We start from the raw sequence: 26,289 nt of genomic DNA, 5'->3' as shown, positions 1-26,289 counted from the left end.
TTCAGAGGAATCTAAGGGAGGTAGGTGCCCAAGTTCCATTACAAGTCAATGTGATTTGGGGACCTAACTTTTTAGCCCTCCTTGAAAATTGTAACCAACATGCTCAGGCCTTTTGGTCATGGGATGAGTGCCTTGGATAATTAACAGCCACTTCCAACACTATGGGCCAATTTGGAAACAACTAACTCCCTTTAGAAAGTCTGAAAAATCCACCTACTACTTTACTAGAAACCAATCAGAAGGGTTCCCTGGTAAACAAAGGAATTTAACTTTTTAATTATGCAGAATTTAACCTCTTCTTAAAACAAAACCCCTTCAAATCCTTATAGTTACAAAGATCATCTTCCAAATACGAAGCAAATGTCTTCTGGAGTGAGACATCCAACTCCACTTCTCTTTGGCACTGTTCATAGATTTCTTAATCCACAACAGTGAAACTGAAACTAAAAAGTTTCAGCACTGCTATTTAGTACTGTGGGACAGCTATGAAATTGACAAGAAATCTAAATGTTTTTCAGTACAGGCAGTCCCCGGGTTACATGGATCCGACTTACATTGGATCCCTACTTACAAACGGGGTGAGGCAACCCCGCACTAGCTGCTTCCCCCCCAGCAGACCAGAGAGACGCGAAGCTAGCGCCCCCCCCAGCAGACCAGGGAGACGCAGAGCAGCTTTTCTCAGCAGACACCTCAGCTTGAGAATAAAGGACTGAGGGAAGTGAGGTGTGGGAGAATAAAACTGAGCTCTGGAGAAATGTTTGGCTAGAGTTTCCCCTACAATATGTACCAGTTCCGACTTACATACAAATTCAACTTAAGAACAAACCTACAGTCCCTATCTTGTACGTAACCCGGGGACTGCCTGTACTAACTTTGAGCAAGTCCTGAGCAATCCCAAGTCTAGATCTAAAAGTCTTTTTTATGAATATGAATCTAAACTGAAGTCTGTGGTGAATTTTTAATCACTGTCAACTGAAGGCTGGAAGTTTTTCTAAAAACTGCTGTGCTTCAAACAAGAATTATTTTGCGGAAGTTCTATGGCTATTTATGCAGGATACCAGAAGAGGGGGTCACAGTGGTCCCTTCTGATGTTAGAATCAATAAATTTTTGAATGAATATGTGTATGGGAACCTAGAATTGTATGTCTGACATTTATTGGGAATCTCCTTTAAAAAATTCAGTTTGCAAACTAGTTTTAACAGCTAGGTCAGATACCCTTGTGTGTTCGCCTTTTTAATTTCTTCTTGGATTGCATTTTATTTTCACAAGGGGTGGGATGTGATGGAGGTCAGGGCTGATTAATGTACCACAACACCCCTGGGAATTAATCGCTGTTCTACCCAGTTTATAGTTTAGTGAAAGAGTGAATGTGTTTCTGTTTTAGACATCTGTAAGGATTGTAAATGGAGTTCAACATGCACCTTTACTAGCTTGATTAAACTATTTCAGCTGATGGCACCTTTGAAGAAGGATTGAAAGAAGCCTTGCGTAACTCTTTTTGATCAAGCTGTCAGCATCTGTTCCATTTTCTTTACTGTTGTTACTTCTCTGGCACATAGCCAGGTTGTGAAGTATGAAAATGACGAAGAGAGTATAGTGTTCAACCATACATATATGTTGTCACTGCCTGCAGGTAAAGATGATGTTAATCTGTGTGACAGCACCCTGGTCTACAACTAAAACACAAAACAGTCTTTTTTCTCCTTAGGATTTGCAAGTATGCCTTTCTTTGCAGGAGAAAGGAAGTTGGGGTTCATTGATATATGGATTTTAAAATGTATGAAGTACTGAACTTTTTTAATTTTAAAGATTAATTTTGTGGCTGAGTCACAATACTGTAGGCTGGGAGTCCTGGGTTCCGTTGTTAGCTCTGCTTCAGGCTGCCTTTGTTTTTGTGTCTTATTTGAACTAGAGAACTCAGGGTTGTTCCTATTATGTCAGTATTGTGAAAACAGGAAAAAATAACTGTGTTTTGTATAAGCTTCCCCACCTCCCAGGGGCCATGCCTCTTTATTGATACAATCCTGGCTTTAGATTAGATATAAAATGATAAAATCCTCAGGACAAGGACTTTGGGTTTATTCTCGTGTAAATTGCTAAATGTGTGTATGATGCCTAATGTAAAAGTTCAATAAGAATCATAACATCTCTAAGTTTTCCCATCCATAAAATGGGAATAATAGTTCCCCAGTTCACGATGGTGTAAAAGAGATCTCAATGAAAACCTGACATGTAAAATAGCACAGGAGTGCAGAGCATTATGCTTAATTATTTTTATTTCTTATTATTCCCCCTGTTCTTTGAAATGTATCTGGAAGATTTATCCTGTAGTAAATGTCTAGTACACAATTGGTTGAATAACTTGACATTCTAATGTTTCTTAGTTTTGGGACCTGACTACTACATTACCTAGATCTCGTTCTTTTATGCTGCAGCCACTATTTAGTTCCGTGATAGAAGAGAGTGGGTTCAATAACTAGTCCAAGCTTTGGGAACATATCCAGCGGCATATCATAGTTATACGATAGAAGGGAAAGGAAGTACTATACTGGAAGTACTATACTATAATGTCCTCTTTAAACCATGTTAAGCTAGAAAAATATAGAAGTATATACTTTTCAGTAATGGAGTTTTAAGGTGAATTTAAGAACTTTTACAGAATAAATATCCTAAACAGCTGTCAAATTACTTTTTATGGTTAGTGTGATGATGAATACTTGGTATGGCATCATGTACACAGAGTGAAGTTATTAAATCATAGGGCTCAAAATCCTATCACAACAAGAATAAATTAAAGCAGCTCAGCCATCTATATATTTCCGAATGAGGATTATTCTAGCAACCACTTATTTTCCTGTTTTAGGTTTTTTTATCTGCACTTTGTTTTCCAGGTTGCAGTAGTAAAACTGAAAAATGCAGATAAGGTATTTGCCATGAAGATACTGAATAAATGGGAGATGCTGAAGCGAGCTGAGGTAAGACTACAGAAGTATTTTATTTTTCATATACTCTTTTGTGAGGAATTTATTCAGTTATTCTTTTTTCATTATTAATGATTTTTTATAAAGAAACAAGCAATAAAAATCCAAAAAGGTGGTTGATTAACAGCTTGTGTATGTTACCAGAAACCTCATTTTCCAAGCATATCCAATATGTGCAATTATACAACCTTATACAGATGTAACATAATAGTGTTGGAATATCAAAAAATGAAAAGACGCAAATAAAAAAGGGGGAGAGTACGGAGGGGGGGGGGGAGTAGAAAGAGTAGGTGCAAAGGAACCCTGAGATTTTTCTGTACATTATTTATTCAAATATATCAAGAATCAGGTTCCAAATTTCTTCTAATTCATATAATTGCTCTCAACCCCAATAAGATATTCTTTCTTTCGTTGATAACTCAGAGAGGTCTGAATATTACTGCTCTATTCTGGGCATAAGTCTACTCCTCCACTAAATTTTGAACCAAAATCTTTGTGGTGGAGATAAAAACCAGCATGTAGGTGTGTAACCTGGGACTATAGGTTTGGTTGCAGAACCCAACATCTTATTACATTGTTGAATCCACCTGTTTCCACAGATGCAGAGGTCTTGGACAGTCCCATAGCGTACACACCCAAGTTCCTATTGTTTATAACAACTTCAACAAACATTAGGTACAAGGCCCCTAGCTCGTGCAACTTGTTCAGTCAATACATTTTGAATAAAATCTTTTTTGCTGTGTCAGCATAAACTGAGATCTACACAAGCATTTTTTAACGTACTTTTAGGGGCTCTGATAATTCCTCTTTCTACACTTTCACAAAGAACTCCAGACCCCCAGAGTTCCTCCTCATTAGTACAGCATACACAGTAGACATGGGGAATGTATGAAGCATTCCAGTGGTTCTTAATAGCTTAGAGGCCTCTGGCAGTCCTAGGGCATCAAGACTAAACTAGTAAGTTGGCTTCAGTTGTTAGGATTAGTCACACCACTAAAGATGGCAGGTCATATTATTGCTTTAATTTTAGAAATCTGCATCATACCCTTGTTTTGTCCAGTTGGTCCAGAGTTTTTTCCCCAATTTTTCAAGTCTAGATAGAGGTTTGAGGAGCACAACAAGGATGAAAATAGGGGCCTCTTAGCTAGGACAGCACAGATCCTTTGCACAGCCACTGCTGCAGGCACCCTGTTTTTCTCCACCAGACAGAAAGAGAAACTCAGCAGACCTGCAGGGGGAGTTGGATGCATTAATACTTGTTTAGTGTACACCAATGGTTCTCTCTGGCTCAAGCTCAGCTCCCCTCCCCTTCCACCTTCTCTCCCTCCCTTCCTTTCCCCATAGCAAGGAGCCCACGCTGGCGCTCCAGCCTCGTTTCCCTCCTTCCCCTTCCCCTTCCCCTGCGAGGTTGGAGCGCCAGAGCTGGCTTCCTTCTGTGTGGGGGGGGGGGAAGCCCCGAGACTCCCCATTGGATCTGGCTTGTGGGGAACCAGCAGAGACAGAAGTGTCTCCGTGCACTGCTGTTCCCCCCCACTCCCCAGCAGGTGTCTGCCCTTCTGCTTCACCCCAGAATCACCTGGCACCTGCACCTTCCCTTAGCCCTGCATCCTCCTGGTGCCTCCTCCTTCCCTTACTGCCCCTGCCCCCTTTGCCCTCTTTTTACCTGATACTCACCCCCTCACCACTCTCTGCCCCCGTTCCCCTCATGCCCCTCTGTGCCCTCACACATGACGCTCCATCCCCAACTTTCTCATGGCCACCCCTTCTTTCAAGACTTCTCCCAGCACTTCCCCCCTCGCCCCCAATGCCCTTCCCCTCTCCTCTCCCAGCATCACCCTTTCCCTCATTGTCTGCAGTTGCCCCCCTGCCATTTGTCTCTCCGCCACACTGTGTCTTGGTGCCTTCACTTCCCCCTCCGCCCAAGCCCCTTCTCCTTCCATCCCTCCCCCTCTGCCCTAAGCCCCTTCCCCCTCCTCCCCCCGCCTCCGCCCCAACCCCTTTCCCCTCCCCCCACCTCTGCCCAAGCCTCTTTCCCCTCCCCCACCCCTCACCTCCGCCCAAGCCCCTTCCCTTCCCCCGCTGCCACTGCACAAGTCGGTTCCCTATGTTCTGCCTTCCACGTTGCGGGGACGGAGTCCGCACTCAGGGCCAAACCCAGAGCCAGCCAGGCCCCGCAACGTGCCTCCCACGAGTTTCAAAAACCTCCCCGCCCACCAGCAACACTGCACAAGGCAGCAGCAGCCGGCAACGGGAGCAGCGCTGAGCCGCGCATGGCAGGGACAATCCAGGGTCGAGGGGGGCGCTGTGGGGGCAGGGTGGGAGAACGTGCGGGGGGAAGTAAGGGGGACCGGGGCCTGCTCCAGGCAGAGCCAAGGAGAGACCCAGCTCCACATATTGGTGGAGCGAGGCCCCAGCTCTGTAACTTGCCTGCACTTCTGGGTGCAGGGGCGCGGGGCCCCCTTAGGCGCGGGGCTCGATTAGGCCGAATCGGCTTAAGGCCAGCCCTGCACCTTATCTCCACCTTGCTCCTGTACCCTCCCTTACTCCTGCGCCCTCGCCCTGCTCAGACCCTGCATTACTTGGTGCTGTTGAGATCATACTTCTGAGCATCACACAGTAGGAAAGATGTGGACAAATTGGGAAGAGTCCAGATGAGAACAACAAAAATAAATTTAGAAAACCTGACCAGTAAAGAAAGATTAAAGACATTGGCAAGTTTAGTCTTGAGAAGAGAAGACTGAGGAAGGACCTGATAAGTCTTCAAATATGTCAAGCCAGGACAAAAAATAATAGTCTTAATCTGCATCAAGGGAGATTTATTAGATATTAGGGAAAAAGTGTAATAATAAGAGGTAGTTAATGTATGGAATAGGCTTCCAAGGGGCATTGTGGAATCCCAATAATTGGAAGCTTTTAAAAACAGGCCAGACAAACCACCTATTGGGGGACGTTCTAGGTTTACATGGTCCTACCAGAGCACAAGGGGCTGGACATGATAACTTTTCTAGGTCCTTCAAGTTTTACATTTCTTTGATTTTATTATGTGTTATTTTAATGTGGTACCGTTTACATAAAACATACAGAAGCCATAAATCAATAATTGGTCTTAATTTTTCTTTGGAAATAGTGTCTAAGAAACTCAATGGATTTCCCATTAGTCCTGATTATTAACCATTGTCTTAGAATGTTGCAAGTCAGCAGAATATAAACATCAAGATCAAAACAAACCAGATGAATTCTATCATTTGTATAACTTTATACTGCATTTCATTCTAGAACTTTAAAACAAGCTTTTGGTGCTGTCTAATATGAGATTAAGTGTTGTAGACCATTTTAGTGCTAAAAATCCAATACAGTAAAACTCCAATAGTCCGGCATCCAATAGTCTGGCACTCCTGATAGTCTGGCATCAAAATGGCAAGAGCCTAGTGAGTGAGCTTCGGCAAAAAATGAGTCACAAGGTAGCAGCAGCAGCAGCTAAACTGAGCAAAAAGTGTAAAAAAGGCTTAAAAAAACTAAAACATTACAGTATACTGTATACAGTATGTACAATAAAAAGGGTTAAGAATACTTTATATACAGTATATAATGTATACAGTATATATATAACCAGCTTATAGTACCTCCTGATAGTCCGGCATATCTGATAATCCGGCACCACCTAGATCCCATAGGTTCCGGATTATCGGAAGTCCACTGTACTTTGTAAAATAATTCTGATTGATAGATCAGCAGAAGATCTGCCCCACAGATTAGGATAATACAGGTTGTACTTCCCTTACCTGGGACTCTGTGGTCCAGCAACATCCATGGTCTAGCAAGACCATGGATGTTCCTGGATCAGTCCAGGTATAAGGAGGTCAGGCTGCAGGGCAGGACTAGAGGAGAAGGGGTGTTACTCATCCAGGAGCCCCATGTTGAGAGTGAGGCTCAGGATCCAGGCAGAGGTTGAGTCATGTGAGAAGAGCAGAAGCTCAAGACAAAGTGGTGTTGGTGAGAGAACTGCTCTGGCTTTCTTTGCCAGGCTATTAAAATTTCAAATGTGATCTACTGTGGTAAAAGCTTTTGCTGCCAGCTCCAGGCACTCTGCCCAGGAGTGGGTGTGTTAGGTGCTCAAAGAATGCAAGAGCTTTTGTGAGTTTGTTGCAGATCTGATGGCACAATAAATATTGTACAGACTCACTGTAGAAACTAGTATTGTGCATTTGTGTTTAATTGTCATTATGCAGTTTGTTTAATTATCATTATGTTTTTAGAACAACGAGAGTTTATAATTTCTCATTGTTCTCTATTTCTGTCAAAAGACTTAAAACAAAACAAAAAAAAGCCTGCTCTTCCCCCAAATTCCTTTTTTATGTTATGCTATTTTCTCATTTGATTCCCAATAAAAGATATTTTTTATTGTGCAGCATATTTTATTAGTGAATCTGCTCCACTTCTGATTTCTCTTACATATTATTACTATTCAGGTGTAAAAAGTGAGTATTTCTACTTTCTGATCTGTGTGTCACATTTGTTCATTTTACTGGTCAGAACAAGGTTTGGTATTTTTTAGTTTGTTTTATATGTTTAGCTTCAGCTTTGCACAAAAATCGTTAAGCTGTAGTCTTCATTTGCCTCTATCCAAAGTTTACTGTCAACAATAACCATTCTCATTCTGGTAGTTGGTTGTTTTTGGAAATGAAGTTGAAAAAATAAGGAAGGAAAAAGCTTTTGATTTTTCTATAAATGTATCTATTGCTTAAATATGAAGATGCAGGATATGGCTTAAGCTAATAAAATTAACTGAAACTAATGAAACATATCTGGAGTAGCAGAATATTTACAGTGTATTTTGACAGAATGTCTCATCTACATTTTTACCTCCAATCACCCACTAATCTCCCCTGCTCTTTCATCCTTTTCTAACTAGCTTCCCTCAAAATCCAAGAATATTCAGGTCTCTGCATCTTCAACCCTCCCACCCAAAAAAACAAACAATCTACCCTCCTCCCCCCACTATCTGCCTCTTCAACTATCACCATATCCCTCTTCTGCCCTCCACTCTGAACTCATTGAAGATGTCATTTACCAGCTATTGCCTGGAATTTCTCTCCTGCAGTTCCATCCCCAATCCTCTTCAGTTTGGCATCCTTCCTTCCCAGTTCACCAAAACTGCTTTCTTCAAGATATCTACTAACCTTTTCCTGGCCAATATCTTCTTTTTGCTTTTGACATTGATTATTCTGTTTCTCAGCCTTTTATCCTCCCAGTCCCTAGGCTTTTGCAACTTTGTGCTGCTGTGGTTCTCCTACCTCTACGATGATTCCTGATCATCGGTTGGTCCTTTCTCCTATTCCCTTTCCTACACTTGGAGTCTTAGAGGACTCCATCTTTGACTTTCTCCTCTTCTTGCTTTCTGCCTTCTCACTGGGTGATCTCACTTGCTGACATGATTACAACTACTATCTTTAGATCAGAGGGGTATGCATCTGCAAAAACAATGAGGAGTCCCGTGGCACCTTAGGGTATGTCTAGACTACATGCCTCTGTCGCCAGAGGCATGTAGATTAGGCTACCAGACATAGGAAAATGAAGTGGCAATTTAAATAATCGCCGCTTCATTTAAATGTACATGGCTGCCGCGCTGAGCCAACAAACAGCTGATCAGCTGCTTGTCGGCTCAGCGTAATAGTCTGGACACGCAGGTGTTGACATCAAAGGCATTTGTCGACCACCCAGGTATGCCTCCTGGGATGAGGTTTACCTGGGTGGTCGACAAATGCCTTTGATGTCGACACCCGTGCGTCCAGACTATCACGCTGAGCCGACAAACAACTGATCAGCTGTTTGTCGGCTCAGCGCGGCAGCCATGTACATTTAAATGAAGCGGCGATTATTTAAATCGCCGCTTCATTTTCCTATGTCTGGTAGCCTAATCTACATGCCTCTGGCAACAGAGGCATGTAGTCTAGACGTACCCGTTAGGATTAACTGATTTATTAGGGCATAAATTTTTGTGGGTAAACCCATTTCATCAGATAAATTGGGGTGGAAACGACAGAGGCAAGGGTTTGTGTATGTATATAAAAGTACGACAAAAAAGTTACTTATCAAGTGTAGGACCAGTGTTAATAAGACTAATCAAGGGTGGATATGCCTCATTCACAGCAGCTAATGGGGACAGGTGATTATCAAGAGGGGAAATAGTCTTTTTAGTGTGTTTACCAGTTTAAATCTTTGTTCAGGCCTAATTTGTATCAAATTTGCAAGTGAATTGTGTTTAGCTGTTTCCCCTTGTAATCGGGTTTTGAAGCTTTTTTCATCTGATGAAGTTGGTTTTAACCAGAAAAGCTTATGGCTAATACATCTAGTAGTCTCTAAGGTGCCATAGGACTCCTCACCGGTTTTGCATCTTTAGATCAGTGACAAATCTGCATGTCTTTCAGTCACATCTGATTCTCAGTGATCTCTACATGTCCTTCTGAATGTCTCACCATTAACTTTAAATCTTACATTGCCAAAACTCAACTCCTTTCTCGCTGCCCTCAGTTATAATTCCAAAAATAAATCAGCTAGTTTGACTGATAGATTGAGGGGAAGATGGAAGTAGATGAAAGTTACTTTATTTGTAATAAATTTTAAAATATTGCTTATATAGAATACTAATATAACAGGGTAAACCTGGAATGGCAATGCAGTGAAATAAGCACATAATGTATAGAGCCAGATCCTACTCTTGTCAACTCCAGCTGGATTACTACATTGTTTTTATGTATACCAATATAAATGTTAAAATGCAAACAGTCTCACAGAGAAACAACTCTGATTAAAATAAAGAGTGTTTCTGTTTTTTTCAGTGCAGCAAATTCAGAGATTTGAGTGAGACTCTGATATTGTCCTGTTGCTGTACTGAATCAAAGAATCTTGCAGCGCAATTGGCTATAATTTTTGGCAAATGTATATATCCTGAAAATGTGTATTTATGACAGAAACACATGTGATTCTTAAGGTGTAGCAGTCACGAAAGGAATTGTGCCCATGTAGGGCTAGTTCTGTCCTCAAGTATTATAATACAATCTCATTGACTTCCTTTGAAAAGGTTTGAGAGCAGGTTTTGACCTGTGATCTGGAGACAGTGAGCAGAAGTGTAGTTCTGGATTTTTATTTTTATTTTAATTCTTGGTTTTGTTTTTTGTCTTCATGCCAAGAACAATAACTGGGAAGTATAATGTACTCCATGCAGATGGGAAGTGTGGATACACTTCTGGACCTATACAGGACTATGTAGCACTTTAAAGACTAACAAGATGGTTTATTAGATGATGAGCTTTCGTGGGCCAGACCCACTTCCTCAGATCAAATAATGGAAGAAAATAGTCACCACCATATATACCAAAGGATACAATTTAAAAAAAATGAACACACATGAAAAGGACAAATCACATTACAGAACAGAAGGGGGATGTGTGGGGTGGGGGGGGGGAGGGGGGAAGGAAGGTGAATGCCAGTGAGTTAATGATATTAGAGGTGGGGAAGGGGAAATGTCTGTGAGTTAATAGTATTAGAGGTGATAATTGGGGTAGCTATCTTTGTAATGGGTGAGATAATTGGAGTCTTTGTTAATTCCCCTGCAGAGAGTGTCGAATTTTAGCATTAATGCCAGTTCAGAGGATTCCCTTTCAAGTGCAGATTTGAATGTCTTCTGAAGTAGGATGCAGGTTAGCAGGTCATTCAGACAGTGTCCTTTCTGGTTGAAATGACAAGCAACTGTTTTTTCTTTGTGATCATCATCTAATAAACCATCTTGTTAGTCTTTAAAGTGCTACATAGTCCTGTATTTTGTTTCAGCTACACCAGACTAACACGGCTACATCTCTATCACTATTCTGGACCTATGTTCTCAATATATCAGGAGTATGAATTAAATAGCTTTTACTGAAGGGGGATAAATATATCTTCTATTGTCATTCAATGTATTTGATTGCCATTTCATGACATACATTTCTTGTTTGAAACTAATGTCTATTGTATCTAAATTATCCTTTTTTCCCCTTCAGACAGCCTGTTTTCGAGAAGAGAGGGATGTACTAGTGAATGGAGATAACCAGTGGATCACAACATTGCACTATGCCTTCCAGGATGAAAACTACTTAGTGAGTGCTCCTTTACATCTCTATTAAAGTCATTTAGACCTTTAGTCTGTGATATTGAGATATAATGTGTGTGTGTGCTCAGTTTTTGAAATTGAACATCTGTAAGCATCAAAACCTTGTCAAATGCATAATTGGCTACGTCTACACTGGCCCCTTTTCCGGAAGGGGCATGTAAATTTCACCTATCGTAGTAGGGAAATCCGCGGGGGATTTAAATATCCCCCGCGGCATTTAAATAAAAATGTCCGCCGCTTTTTTCCGGCTTTTAAAAAAGCCGGAAAAGAGCGTCTACACTGGCCCCGATCCTCCGGAAAAAGCGCCCTTTTCCGGAGGCTCTTATTCCTACTTTGAAGTAGGAATAAGAGCCTCCGGAAAAGGGCGCTTTTTCCGGAGGATCGGGGCCAGTGTAGACGCTCTTTTCCGGCTTTTTTAAAAGCCGGAAAAAAGCGGCGGACATTTTTATTTAAATGCCGCGGGGGATATTTAAATCCCCCGCGGATTTCCCTACTACGATAGGAGAAATTTACATGCCCCTTCCGGAAAAGGGGCCAGTGTAGACGAGCCCATTGAGTATAGAGTTTCATAGTATGGAAACTAGTCAGGATGTTTAGTGGATCTGGACGCAAATATCTCAAGATACTAGTTTCCTTTGTTCCCTGTATGAGTCTGCAGTTACTGGGCAGGCTTCTGCAATCAGTTGGTATCAGGTCATGTGACTATGCTTTTTTTTGGGAGTGCTCTTGAAATTATGTTACTGTATCTTTCTATAATCATACCATTTACTTTTAAAAATAATCCTAGTGAAATTCACATAATGAAATACAGGTTGAACCTCTCTAGTCCAGCACCCTGGGGACCTAACCGGTGCTGAACGAGAGAATTTGCTAGACCACAGGAAGTCAATATTGTCTAGCAGCATTACCAATACTTTCACTGTTTAGGGGTAAATTAGACCTAAATAATAGCACAGAACACTGAGACCAAGGACTGGTGGGTGTAAACAAACTTCATGGGAAACTCAGCCACACCCAAGATTAGTGGACATTCAGCTAACTAAAATCATTTCAGACCACAGATGTTGCCGGAACAGAGAGTGCTGGACTAAAGAGATTCAAGCTGTAACACAGTGGTCCCCAACACGGTGCCCGCGGGGGGGGGGGGGGGCGGCCCCGGGCGCGCGGCGCTTGGGAGGAGCGCCGGCCCCAGGAGCATGGCGTTTGCAGGGGGGGCCCCGGCCCCGGGCACGCGGCGCTTAGGAGGAGCGCCGGCCCCAGAGCGGGGCACTTGCGGGGGGCCCCCGCCTCCGAGCACAGTTATGGGGGGGCACCCCCGGGCGTGCATGTGTCCCCGCCCTCTGGCGCCCGGCAGGTGAACGGCCACGCCCCTTGGTACCCACCAGCCTCTAAAGGTTGGGGACCACTGCTGTAACAGATAATTCTTTTCTGAGTATGAAATTAGAGTTAGCTATAAAGTTTTGGAATTAGAATGATTCTATTGGTTTGAAATTCACCCAGCACTGTCTCCGCGCGGGGAGGGGGAGGGGGAGAGGGAGGGGCGGCCGCAGGAGATAGAGGCATAGCGGGGGACCAGGTGTGAGCTGGGAATCAGCTGATTCACGGCTTGTGCCCAGTCCCAGATGCTGCACTTCTACTTTTTAAATGTATTTAGAGCCATCAGGATCTTAATGCATTTAAAAAGCAAAAGCGCAGCCCGGGGGAGGAGAGAGATAGTGGAGGGCTGCGCATGAGCCAGGAATCACCAGTCCCAGCTCACGCCTGGTCCCCCCTGCTGTGCTTCAGCCTTTTAAAAGTATTAAGAGCCTAGTGGCCGCAGCAGGGTTAGCTTCTAGGTCTGGGAGCTAACCCTACTGTGGCTCTGCACTTTCCCCCTTAGCTATTAATTGACTAGTTGATGGAAATTCCATCAACCAGTCAATGAGTTGATTAAATGCAATTTTTAACATCCCTACATTCAACAGCTTCTGTGGACTGAATTCTTTTTCATCATTGCATTTGTATTTTGTCTTTGTAAAAATTATAAAGTAAATAGTGGCCTTGCTGAATAAATTAATAATTACATTTGAACCTGGTGTGTGCACTTGCTGATTTGATTATGTCAACCAAAGGAGATTCTTTTAGTGTTTGAAAAATACATAATTTGGAGGTTATAGTATTTCAAGTCCTTTTAGGATTATGCTTTCCTCTTCACCTAATCTCTGTATACAAAGTACTGTCACTTAGATGTTAGAGAACTAACTTGAAATAAGAGAATAAGATCATATTTGATTGAAGGATTCCTTGGGTAACTCTTGTTTGGTCTGCCAAACGAGAACCAATGAATTTAAGTGCGAATGGGATAGTTCCTCAGAAATGTATTTGGTAGAAAAGCGTATAGATTTGCTATATAACAAATTTATATGATATTATTTTAGTTCTCTATTTCACTCAGAATGGAACATGATGAGGCACATACAATGTTTGCTGACCTTTATACTGTTTAGCTGACAACATTAGAAGTAACCATACAACCGATTTGTGAAATTTGTGCTTAATGGGCATTTTTATTCCCTTTCCATGGTGTTCATGTTGTGATGGGATGAGGACTTGTGCACATACCCTCTTCAGCAATATGGGAGAAGCAATCAACAAAGTATTTTGTCCCTACTGGCTTGTCTGATATCTATAGGCAATCTTTAGCAATTACACTTCTTGTGGTAAACTTGCATTTCATAAGTGGTAATGCTTCTCTCCTCACTGTGTGCAATTTATAGTCTTAGCAAACATTTTTATAGTTACAAAGCAAATGTTTAAACATTACATGATAACATGGGGAATATAAATATTATAAGTAGGATTAACATATGCAGCATTCTACAAGCATACTGTTAAGTCTAAACACATTCTTACACTTCTAATATGTATTTTAAGAATACTAACGCACATGTAAGCCACTCTGGTTTCTAGCTGTGCATTAGTCAGTGTTCACGAGGGCTTTGGCAAGAGCTGGCACAGGCTCTGCCAGAGTCAGATAGAAAAGTTTTTCAGCAGCAGTGATTGAAACACTTCAGCGATGATACAGTGCCAATCATTTGTGCAGCTGCTGATGAAATTCCAGAAAATTAGGGTTTTTTTTCTTTTTCTAGTTTGCCTTTTCAGTTGCTATCTCTGAGTCCAGAGACTTAGATTTGTCTAAACGGGAGCAATCAAAACTATGGAGATATGAACTGTAGAGCTCACTAACATGTTGCATTCTAACTGCCTTGTGTAAAACTAGCTGGCATGAATGAAAAAGCATCTAGTTTGTGTTGATGCTCCCATCAACATGAATTATCCATCTTTTTGTTTTCACCAGCAGGGTTTACAAGTTAGGGTGCAACACAGTAGAACACTATAGTTTACACCTCTGTTGTCCTCACTGTGGTGCTATGTAGCCAAGCCCTTGAAGGACTTTCTTGGTTGTTCTTCTCTGGTACTCATAATCTCAAAAGTTTTTAGCTTATTTGATTTGTTTCAGGTCATCTTGACAATATATTTAAATGTATTTTCAGAGTTTACTTTGCATCAGGTAGGAAAATAGAGTTATGGTTCTGATCAGGTTATGATCTCTTCAAAATCTACAAGCATCCCATCCAGTTGCAATTATATTTTATGTTTTGTTGGGAAACATTTATTTAACTTTAAATCAGTAAACTCAAAATTTGCTTTTCTTTTGGTTTGAAATTACAATATGGTAATGCTTTCCACTGTGTGTGTGGATATGTCCCATGCTGTACACTGTCGGCAACGTATGGACATAGAATGTACTATGAACCAAAGCGAATCTGTTGGTCCTTTCCTATTCCAAGACTGATTTAAAGTAAAGCATTTATTTTCTGATTGCAGTCATTTAAAGGCAGAGGGGAGGAGAGGAAGAAATTGCATTTAACCAGAGAAACTGCCATCTTCAATTAAAAAAATCCCAATTTTTTCAGTTACATTTTTGATACTTTAAGACTTCTACATTCTCTTTAAGAAATTTTTTATCATACAGTACGGGCTTTGTTATCTGGCACTTTACTGTCCAGAATACTTTAACTGGCATCTGTCATAGATGGCAATACAATTCCTTTTCATTTAACTGTAAAAATTCCTGTAGCCATCTGGCATAAATTTTAGACATGAAAAGTTTGTGAAATTTGTACTAAAGCAGTAAAGTTTGTGTGTGTCGTGCTTCTGCATATAGTACAGTTATCAGATATTATCTAACCCATCCTACAACTATGGCTAGCAGAGGGTGTAAAGCTTGAATAACCAGCACTTTTGATTAACCGGCAACTCCCATTCCACATGAATGCCGGATAACAAAGCTTGTACTGTAAGAGAAACTGAGAGATCTTAACTTCATGATCTTGTCTATATGATTCTGGAATGCAGACATTTTCCCTGTCTTGTTTAATTTATTTGGTTGTCGATTAAATATGCAATCTCTACCGCTCCCCCCCCAAAAAAAGATTTGCTAAAAACAATTTTATGGTTTGCAGGTTAACTAAGAATATCAACGATTATTTGAAAATGTGCATTTATGAAGGTTATTTAAAAACTGCTCCTTTTAATGTTTTGTCTTCATTTTAAGAAAAAGTTAAGGAAATGAAGAGCTTTTCAATGGTGTCTAAAGAATTATTCCGCAGTCCTTGGCTATTCTTGGATTTTATTGATCTTTGATTCATTGTGTAAACAGGTTTTTTTTCCTTTGTCTCTCATCCCTCCCTCTTACTCATAGTACCTGGTTATGGATTACTATGTTGGAGGAGATTTGCTTACCCTCCTCAGCAAGTTTGAGGACAGGCTACCTGAAGATATGGCTCGTTTTTATTTGGCTGAAATGGTGATAGCAATTGATTCTGTACATCAGTTACACTACGTCCACAGGTAAGGAAATCCAGCAATGAAATACAGAAATGACCTTAACACTGTGCATTATGGACCATTTCCTGCAGTTCTAGCTTACCCTCCAGTAAAACTCTCATTAACTCCAGCAAGAATTTGGTAAAGATTTTGCTGTAATGGAGCAACTGGCAAATATTGACTATAATGGTGATCACTGTTGCTTGGCTTATTCAACCTGCTTAAAAATATTTCCTGAAAACCCAAGAACATATGCAGGGGCATGGTCTTTGGCATATTCTAAATCAGTGTGCATGTTTTTATTTATTAAATATATATGTTTCACAAAATATGACCCTGATCCAGCAGTATGATTTGCTAACTTGGACACCAGATATCTGTGCAGACTCATAGTGGATAGGTTACACTGCTGGATCAGATATTTTGTTTGGAATGTGTCTTGATTAGTCAGTTCTATGTATGAACAATTATATAAGCACAAAATAAAGTGTTGGAATTTTAATTTCTTTTTTAGTTTTGTTTTGGATTTGGAACATAATTTCTAGCAATCTATAGCTGGTAGTAGTGACTAAGTTATTTGGGAAAATAACTGAAAGTATTTAAACTGAATTTAAATGTGGTGCATTAGTTTGATGTATAAAAATGGCTTGTTCCTGCCATTGCTTTTAACACAATGCTCATGGTGACATCAATGACAGCTTTATAATGATGACAGTGGTAATTCTAGAATGATAGGATACTGCCCAGAGAGAGAGAGAGGGATGTCCAAAATGACTCAACATTGAGCTAACTTTGCTCCCTTTGAAATTGATAGTAAAACTTCCATTAGCTTCTATTACAGTAAATTACATATACAGTATAAGCCCATCTGAAAATTCCCCCAAGAAGACTCCTTTTGAGTATAGGCAATACTAATGATTATTTGGCCATTCATATTGACTTGACTTCCTACTCCAGAAGTGATCAGATGGTTGCCACTGGGACCCATTTGATAGGAAGAAGTATCCTCATGACTGATTTGAAGTTGCTCTTCATGAAGGAGTTCTAGCAAGGAGCACCTTGTGATTTTAGGTTGTTTAGTTCTGATTTGTCTTTTGTAAGCATTGAATTAGGCATCATAGGAATTAGGTTTTGTCAGGTTCCTTATTTCTCATATATGTGAAATGTGTTTGAAGTCTTGTGACTCCATTTTCAAAGGAGAAAAACCTGTTTTTTCTGTCAAAGGGCTGAATTTATGTAGAAAGTAGCCTTTTGTGAAACTTTGTAAGGAAAAGACCCATTATCTTATTTTATCATCTTTGTGGATTCAGTGATTTCAAATGTGTGTCTTTGAGAAGGTGTGTTCTTAGATCATTTTGCACCTGATCTAAAGCTCATGGAAGTTGATGGACAGACTGGCTTTGACTTCAGTTGGCTTTTGATTAGATTTTTTTTAAAATAACTTGTGTGTGACTTGTTGAGCCGGCTGACTACTGTATTTTTTGATGACAGTGAAAAGCATTTCACATGTTTGCTAGGCTACTAAATTTCTCACAAGTCAGCCTGTAGAGTAGCTACAGTTCTCAGAAAAATAATTTAAGATTTTTCTTTCAGAAGACCATCTTGTAATTCCTGTAGTGGTGGTACATAATATTCAACATAGGTGACATTTACATCTTCAGATTGTTTGTCACCAATGTTAAATGGATTTGCATGTGAACTTGTGATACACAATTAAATGGCATCCTATTGGAGTTTTGCAGGAGCAGAAGTGCTAGATTTGAAGAGAGATGATTGTAGGAATCAGTGTGTGGGTAAATTAACCTACCCATACTTACTTCAAACTAGACTCCAAGTCCTTCTCTATTATTATTTGCAGCTTTGCCAGGGAGCTGCCTGTAACATATTCATAAATCATCTCTTTAAGGTCAGTCCAAAAATGACAGTTTTTATAGATCAAATATCAGTAACACAAAGTGTGTTTATAAGGAAAAAAGCTGTTTTGCAAAGATGAAAAATGCAAAAAGGCCTTGAGTAAGTGTTAACTGATCAGCCTTTGAAATGTGACCCATTTCCCTGTTACTTTGAGATGTTTGCAGCTGTTACAGCAGAAGAAAGGAAAACATTTGTAAGTGCCAGCAGTGTTCTTTCCTGAATGAATAACTCTATTGGCTTACTCTCTTTGGGGGGCATGTTGTGGGAAGTGGAGGGCAGAGGAAAGGCAAAAGAACAAATATTAATAGAAAGTGATAATGTAATATCTGCAGTGGCAGTACTTTTGATAGATGGGCAGCGTGCACGGGATTTGAACAGTAAATGCATCTTTCTTTCAAGATTATTTCGCTATCAAGATTCAGAATTCTGTGGGGTTTTATTTATTCTTGCTTTTTTGGTGTCCGATTTCTTCAGGACTGATTTTTCACATGGATCATAACCAGTCTCATACTCTGTGCTGAGAGCATTTCCCCTATTGCTTATATTTCTTATATACTTATTCCTCATCCCTTTTATCTTTATCTTTCAGCCGTTCCAGGCTTTTCTACTTTTAGAAAATAATTGCTTTTATATTCTAGTTATAAAAGAGTGTAGTTTTTTCTGAAGAATATTGTTGATCATCATGATAGTTATCCTGCAGAATAACCCAACAGTTAAACATAAACCATTGTTCTCCTTCCAAAATGGACTGTCAGGAGAGCTTAAACATCTGAAACACAAGCAACCTTCGCACTGTTTGGCCTCTGAAACTATAAACTATTGCAGAACAACTCAGTTTTGCGATGCTGTGCTGTAAGCCCTTCAGCAATTTCTGAGCTGGACTGCAGACCACTTATTTGGAAGGCTACATAGCCTAGAGAACGGTTTGTGTTAACTATTATATAGCTAGTATGTATATACATCTATGTATGTATATACATATATGTGTGTGTATCTGCACTATATGTGTATATTTATATATATTTGCAGATGCATACACATAGAATCATAGAATACTAGAACTGGAAGGGACCTCGAGAGATCGAGTCCAGTCCCCTGCCCTCCTTGCAGGACTGAGCATCTTTTAGATCATCCATGATAGATGTCTTTCCACCCTGCTCTTAAATATCTGCAGTGATGGAAATTCCACAACCTCCCTACGCAAATTATTCCAGTGTTTAATCAACCTGACAGGAAGTTTTTCCTAATGTCCAACCTAAACCTCCCTTGCTACAACTTAAGCCCATTGCTTTGTGTCCTATCATCAGCGGCCAAGGAGAACAATTTTTCTCCCTCTTCCTTGCAACACCCTTTTAGATACTTGAAAACAGCTATCATATCCCCTCTGTTTTCTTTTCTAAACTAAAATGTGGTGCTCAGTACTCAAACTGAGGCCTAATCAGCACAGAGCAGAGCAGAATTATCACTTCTCGTGTCTTGCTCACAACACTCCTGTTAATGCATCCCAGAATCATGTTTGCTTTTTTTACAACAGTCACACTGTTGACTCATATTTAGCTTGTAGTCTACTATGACCACTAGATCCCTTTCTGCAATACTCCTTCTTAGATAGTTGCTTCCCATTCTGTATGTATGAAACTGATTGTTCCTTCCTAAGTGGAGTACTTTGCATTTGTCTTTATTACACTTCATCCTATTTGCCTCAGACCATTTCTCCAGTTTGTACAGATCATTTTCAATTACAACACTATCTTCCAAAGCACTTGCAATCCCTCCCAGCTTGGTATCTTCTGCAAACTTAATAAGCGAACTCTCTATGCCAATATCTAAATCATTGATGAAGATATTGAACAGTCCCAAAACAGACCCCGGCGGAACCCCTTCCAGCATGATTGCGAACCATTAATAACTACTCTCTGAGAACAGTTGTCCAGTCAGTTATGCACCCACTTCACAGTAGCCCCATCTAGATTGCATTTTTCTAGTTTATTGATAAGATCAAAGTGGTCTCTTGCCATACTTTCTTTCCTTCCTATGCAGTGGAATAGTTTGCTTTTGGGCCCTTAATAATGTCCTTTTGAAAAACTGCCAACTCTCTTCAGTTGTTTCCCCCCTTATGTGTATATATATATATATATACATAAATATATGTGTATATATACACATAAATATATGTATATATACTTTCTATATGAATAAAGAAACCTCTGAAAAGATGTTCAAATTTACATATTTGGAGCAGGTAATTGACTAATCATATAGTCGATAAGGGGAGGTGCTCTGCAGAGCTGCAGCAGGGGTAGTTCCCTTAGCCAGCGCAAGCCAAGACTGAGCAGTCCAGGCTCGAGCCAGCTCTGGGACCACCGCATCTCTGCCTCCCCTGCCCCCTTCTGCGCACCATAGAGCCGGTGCTGGGGGGAGCCTCCTTTTAACAGATTGTGTAGTATATTACTCATTTGTTTTACCAATCTCATAAATTCTAATGATCATTTAACTGCATTTTCTAGTAAAACATAAGTTATCAGCTTTATTCCTGGTGCAGGCCCCTAATGCATTTTGCTTTAACCAATGGATTTAAAGCTGCATGATTGGTTCTGGAAAGATTACTTGATATGAATTACCGGTAACTTTAATTGAACATGATATGCTTCCTACCTGATTGTGCAGCTCTTACTTAAATAAAACTTATTTGGGAGCTAATATAAGGACTGTGTTTACCTATCAAATGTATTAATTTAAAACATTATTAAATGATGATTTTTTTGGTAGTAGGGCAAGGTCAAATATTGCCTTGTGACATTTATGTGCAAGCTATACTGTCCTGTATAGTATGCGGTTTTCCATGTAGGTAACAGAAACACTTTGAAGCTAGAAGAAAATGAAAAGAAGCATAGCATTTTCATTATATTTCTGATGAAACCTCTAAATTTAAATTAATTCTAGTTTGATTTTAATCCACTGTAATTAGGAGTAAATCATTTCCTTTCATATGCATTGCATTCTAAAGCTCAGCTTCCATACATCATCAAGTATTTAGATGAGGGTAAGAGTCAAACTGTCTTAAGGAATGTCTACACTTGCCATTTAAAGCAGGAAAAAGTCCCCTTTGTGCACAAAAACCATGGGAGTGTCATACTTGTCATTAACTTTTTGAGGTGAAACTCAGAAGTTCCACTGCAAAAAGAAAATAACCTCCATGGAGAGTCATATATCTCTTACCAGGGATGTTTTTGCAGGGATGTGCAAGTGAAGACCTGTTTTTGCTGTTTTAGAGCTTTTAGTCTCTTCAGGATATCCCACAGTGCCTAGGTGACCACTCTACCTCCCATCAGAGCAGCAGAGCTGCTGACTAAACAGACATCCACTCCTATCCCTGTGAAGCCCAAGGAACTTTGAAACTCCTATTCCTGTTTTCTTGGCAGGTGCCCACTAATCTGGCCAGGTGTCAGTGCCTGCTCCATGGAGCAAAGGATCTCCTGCTTGCAGCAGGATTGAGGTAATGGAGCTAATCTGTGTTTGGAGAGAGGAGGCTGTGCAGAGACTCAGGATGCCCCATAATCTCACACACACACACCTCACACACAAGACCTATTGTCAAATGGGAGAGAGCTGCACTGAGGAATAGCTGCCCTCAGGGCACTGCTCTCATCAGTGATGGAAGTGCTACAGTTGTTAATACTCTGACACCTGTGGAAGTAATTGAGTACACAAACCCGCTCTTTTTCTTTTACTGGTTCACTATCACACGTGAAATTGACAACACAAAAACTCTGCAAGTGTAGACATAGCCTTAGTCTTGAATTAGGTAGGTAGTTTTCATTACTGCAGTATGGATGACATGTCATGAGCACGTGGAATTAGTGTCTTTTTTTTCCATGTGAGATTTTAGGCTAGCCTTTTAGTTTAATGAATTCTGAGCCATTGACTATGGGTTGATTTGAGTTCTTTAAATTAACAAACTAGAGTATATATATCAAAGATTTCACTTCAGGATAGATGTTACTTTTGGTGATGCTCATTATCTGCATTGGAAGACTGCTACAGTTAGAGACAGGTCTGTGCTGTAATCTAACCTCTTGTATATTCTGTGAACTATGTTCTGAACCTGCAGGAGAATAGAGAGATGAATCATCATTCTGAGACCAAAGGACATGAATCTCTGCTTTCTCCTGTGTTTGACACACCACAGCAGCTTTTTTACATTGAATAATATTAAGGAATGTGTGAGTGTTTCTGGTCTTGCATATTAAAAAAGAATTATTCACTTGATACGGGCCTACAGAAAAATAATCTATCCATTAATATTACACAGTAACATTAATTTATTAATAGTTTGTTTTTATTTCACTGTGCTTTCCCTTCTTGTAGTTTATATTTTTTGATAAATTATTATAATCACATAATCTGAGATTCCACCACAGGATGGAAAGAGTCCTATTTTAATCCAAGCATTGGCACAGGTTAAAACTATAATTCAAGTGTATTCTCCTAAATTTCTGTGCTAATTTATGGATGCTCACTGGGTGGCCTGCAGAAGCCATTTGCTTTATATAGGTAAATGTGCAGAAACTCAATTTAGTAGATGGATAAAGTTAATGGACATTTCCATAATAGCGATAAGAATTGATTTTATTTCTAGAGCTTTTCTTCCCTCTGTGCTCAAGCTGTTTTGAACAATTTATATTAGAACAATACAGCATGTGGAAATGTGTTCAGACTTTTTCTCTGTTAACTTGCCAAGAAGTGAAAGTTGCTTTTTAAGATAAATGTTCTTCCCTGGAGGTGGTTAAAATTCCCTTTGAAGAACAGCTATTATCCCTAGGTCCCAATTCAGCACTTGAATCATCATGTATATTCATTCCATTGACTACACTGAGTGCTTTCTCAATGTACCCAATGGGACTCTTCCATTGAAGAGTGTGACATCTTAAATGTGAGTTTTTGAACAAAAAAATCTTTCATTTAACTATAAAACCACAGTTTTGGTTTCCAGGATAAATGAGAAAAGGCTTTTAAGTTGTTATTTGTCTAATAGCAAAACAAGATAATTCTGAAGGAACTGTGTTGCTTAGTGATACGAGAAGATGACTATTTTGGGGTTCTGTTTTCAAATCTTCTAGTGACTTCCAATTTGCCTGTGAGTGAGTAATTTAAACTCTGTCAATAAGCTTACTTTTCTCAGAAGTAAATATGATAATGCTAAAAGAATAATATAAAGAGAGTTGATCAGTTCATTAATATTTACTAAGTGGTTTAAATCCCGAAAGAGGAACACTATGCTACATTACTAACAACTAAGCCATTCTGTAAAAAGAAAAGTAGCTTATAGATTTATAGCATGTCTGTCTAGATTTCCAACACTTCAGTTGATTGAACAGAAATTCAACATTAATTGTGTTTTCAAATGCCTCTATTTGACTGTGGTAAAGTCATTAAAAACTGTTTATGCATACAAACCCAAAATTTGGGGCTAAGACTAAACATTTTTTTATTGTTTGGTTCCTCATCTTTGAGCACAAATTTCAAAAGTAGCTAGAGCTAGATCATATGCAGGAATATTTCCTGTATCACCAACCAGCTTGTATGTAGTCTTTATAAGGCTTAGGCTAGACAAGCTACATACAAAAGATGGCTGTTATTGCCACAAGTACATCTTTGGAAATAAAAGCCTAAGATGTTTTGTATGCATCTGACATATTAAGTCAACATTGTTTTTCCTAAAGCATGGCCTGATGGCTGTCTCTTTGAATTTCCTTTTGCATTGTTTTAGCTCAACTATATCCTGAAGACTCAGTTCATTCAGTTATGAGGTTGTGGTACTAACATCCATCAACTTCCAATTTATACTTCTAAATGTAATCTGCATGACACCTACCTGGAGTTTTTGTGGTTTTTCAAAACAGTGTCTCAGAAGGTCTTTGTCTTTCAGAAGTGATTTCCTTCCTGGGGGCCTGCTTTAGGGAAGCATTGCAATTTGCTTAATTGTAAGTCTTCAGTTAAATTTCAGCTTCCAAAAGGTGCTGCGTGTCCTCAGCTCAAAAAAGAATTGAGGATTCTTCTTCAAGTGATCCCCATGGGTGCTCCACTCTCGGTGTCGGGCTCGTCCCGGCGCCACTGATCGGATGCTTTTCGTAGCTGTAGTCAGCTGGACCGCGCATGCGCAGCAGCCGCTGCGCGCCATTCACGCCATTTCTCCCGTTGCGCGGTCCGGCCCCTCCTCCGCCAGTTCCTCTCAACCGTCCTAGGTTGCTGACGGAGCTCCGTTGTCTCTCCTCAGAGGCAGCTCCTTTCAATTGAAAAATTCAAATTGTCATTAGTTTTTCTTCAGGTTATTGTTAGTTAGTTATTCATTAGTTAAAACAAAAAAAAAAGTTAAACGTAGTCAGTCAGTGTTACTGTTATTTTTACTAAGTTCTAGTTTATTATTACTATTTTAATTCGGTTGAATCAAAATGCCTGGTTCACCGGGGTTTAAGAAATGTTCCCAGTGTAAGGACCTCATGCCAGCGTCCGATGGCCATGACGCATGTATATGCTGTTTGGGAGAGTCCCATATACCGAGCAAGTGTGCCCACTGTTTGAAATTAACGGCCAGGACACATAGGGACAGAGACATAAGGCTCATGCTCATCCTCTTTGATAAGGCTCTGCAGCCTTCTGAAGCAGCTCAAGGGGACTCCTCTATGGAGCGCAAGCGGAGGTCGTCACCGCCGAGGGAGTTGACCATGAAGAAAGGGAAGAAAGCCTCCCCGGCACGATCCCTGGCTGTGGCCCCTCTGTCTAAAATCAGTGAGGGTGACCACCCAGGCACCTCTGGAATGGGCCATCAGCCCACGAAAGAAAAATTGGAGAAGCATAAGCCTTTGTTGTGCTCCTCTTCGGTGCCCGCACCTTCAAGGGCTATTAAGGCTATGGGGAAGAATGCGGCTCCTCCGACTCACAGGCGGCCGCCTACGCAGGTGCCGGATCCGAGGACCTCGGCACCGACGGTGCAACAGCATGGGAGGCATGATACAGCACCGAGGCTGGCACTGCTTCAGTCGACGGCACCGACAGCTCAATCGACACCGGGGTACCGAATGACTACGGTGCCGAGTGACAGGCACACTGCGGTACCGGAGGCAGCACCGCAAGCTCTTAAGAAACCAAGTATGGCACCAACGGATCACCGCAGTTCAGTTCCACATAAGACACCGGTAGGAGAGTTAGTCTCCCCAGCTTCATCAGTACGGCACTCCCCAATACTGGTTTTGGACGATGAGGATCGATCAAGCCTCAAAACATTCCTCTGTTGATGAGGCCCACAACATTCCTTTGGCCGTTCCTACAAAGGCTCAAAGGAAATTGGTTCCGAGAAGGGTGTCCCCGTCTCCCTCACCGATGTTTTCCCCAGCACCGTCTTCATCCCCTCCACGGTACCACTCTCTGCAAGAGCCTCGTTATCAGTGCAGCCCGCGTTCTCCGCACTGGCATTCAAGGCCTCACTATACTTATGTGTACAGGCACCCCCTGCCGCATTATGGGATGCCTACTAGTAGATCTCATTCACCGACTCGTTCGCCTTCAAGGTCTTACCACAGTAGATACAGCAGTGCCCATTCATCCAAGAAGCTGTCTCCTGACGACTACTATCGCCATGGGAGAAAGATTACTTTTCTCATGACTATACAAGATCTCGCTCTCCTTCTTGCTGTTGCCATGCATCTCTGGCTAGACGCCAGTCCCTGGTGGGCTCACTCCAACAGACAGCCCCATCGCCCAAGGTTCCGGTGGCTGCCCCTCCTCCTCCTCTTCAGCTGTCCGAACCAGAGGAAGATCAGATTTCGGACGATGATGCCCCTCCGCACACAGTGTCTCCAGCTGGCATTTCATCATCCTCCCTGGACGAGGCCGTGTTTCAAGGGGACACTTTACCCCCGGATGATGGTCGAGAGTTCCAGGATCTCTTTAAACGGGTAGCGCAGACACAGAATGTCCAGCTGGCAGACATGCAGACCAAGCAATACAGGCTGCTGAAAAATTTACACCAGAGACAACAGTCAAGAGTAGCACTTCTGATTGATGAGGCCATTCTTGAACCAACATACCGCACACAAAACAGCAGGTTTGACTCACCTGTCGAGGGCACAACCTCACCAGTCGTCGTTGCCATCACTGCCGATACCATACCCATCTTTCATCATCGCCTTCGGCCTTATTACAGTTGTTGGGCCAAAGTAACCACCGACAAATGGGTATTAGAAATAATAAGATCAGGCTTCACCATCCCCTTTGCGTCTATACCCCCTACCCATCCACCAACCCCATCCCTTTTCAGGGACCCCTCTCAAGACACTCTTTTGCGACAGGAGGCTCTACGCCTACTTGCCATCGGA

At 41.0% G+C, this 26,289-nt stretch overlaps 1 protein-coding gene across 6 annotated transcripts in view; it reads left to right on the top strand.

Moving 5' to 3' along the window:
* The window catches only part of CDC42BPA (CDC42 binding protein kinase alpha), a 333,045-nt gene that overhangs the window by 126,564 nt on the left and 180,192 nt on the right, over positions 1-26,289 (top strand). For all 6 annotated transcript variants that reach the window (XM_075925322.2, XM_014570971.3, XM_006118059.4 and 3 more), the window contains exons 3-5: positions 2,893-2,976; positions 11,022-11,117; positions 15,876-16,024. In XM_075925322.2, the coding sequence (XP_075781437.2) occupies positions 2,893-2,976; positions 11,022-11,117; positions 15,876-16,024 (329 nt within the window). The remainder of the gene's footprint in view (positions 1-2,892; positions 2,977-11,021; positions 11,118-15,875; positions 16,025-26,289) is intronic.

The sequence above is a fragment of the Pelodiscus sinensis genome, chromosome 3 (genome assembly GCF_052426305.1).
Source record: "Pelodiscus sinensis isolate ZL-2025 chromosome 3, ASM5242630v1, whole genome shotgun sequence".
NCBI classification, from domain to species: Eukaryota; Metazoa; Chordata; order Testudines; family Trionychidae; genus Pelodiscus; species Pelodiscus sinensis.
Note: the sequence above shows the minus strand (reverse complement) of the source record. Positions and strands in the feature narration are given on the sequence as shown.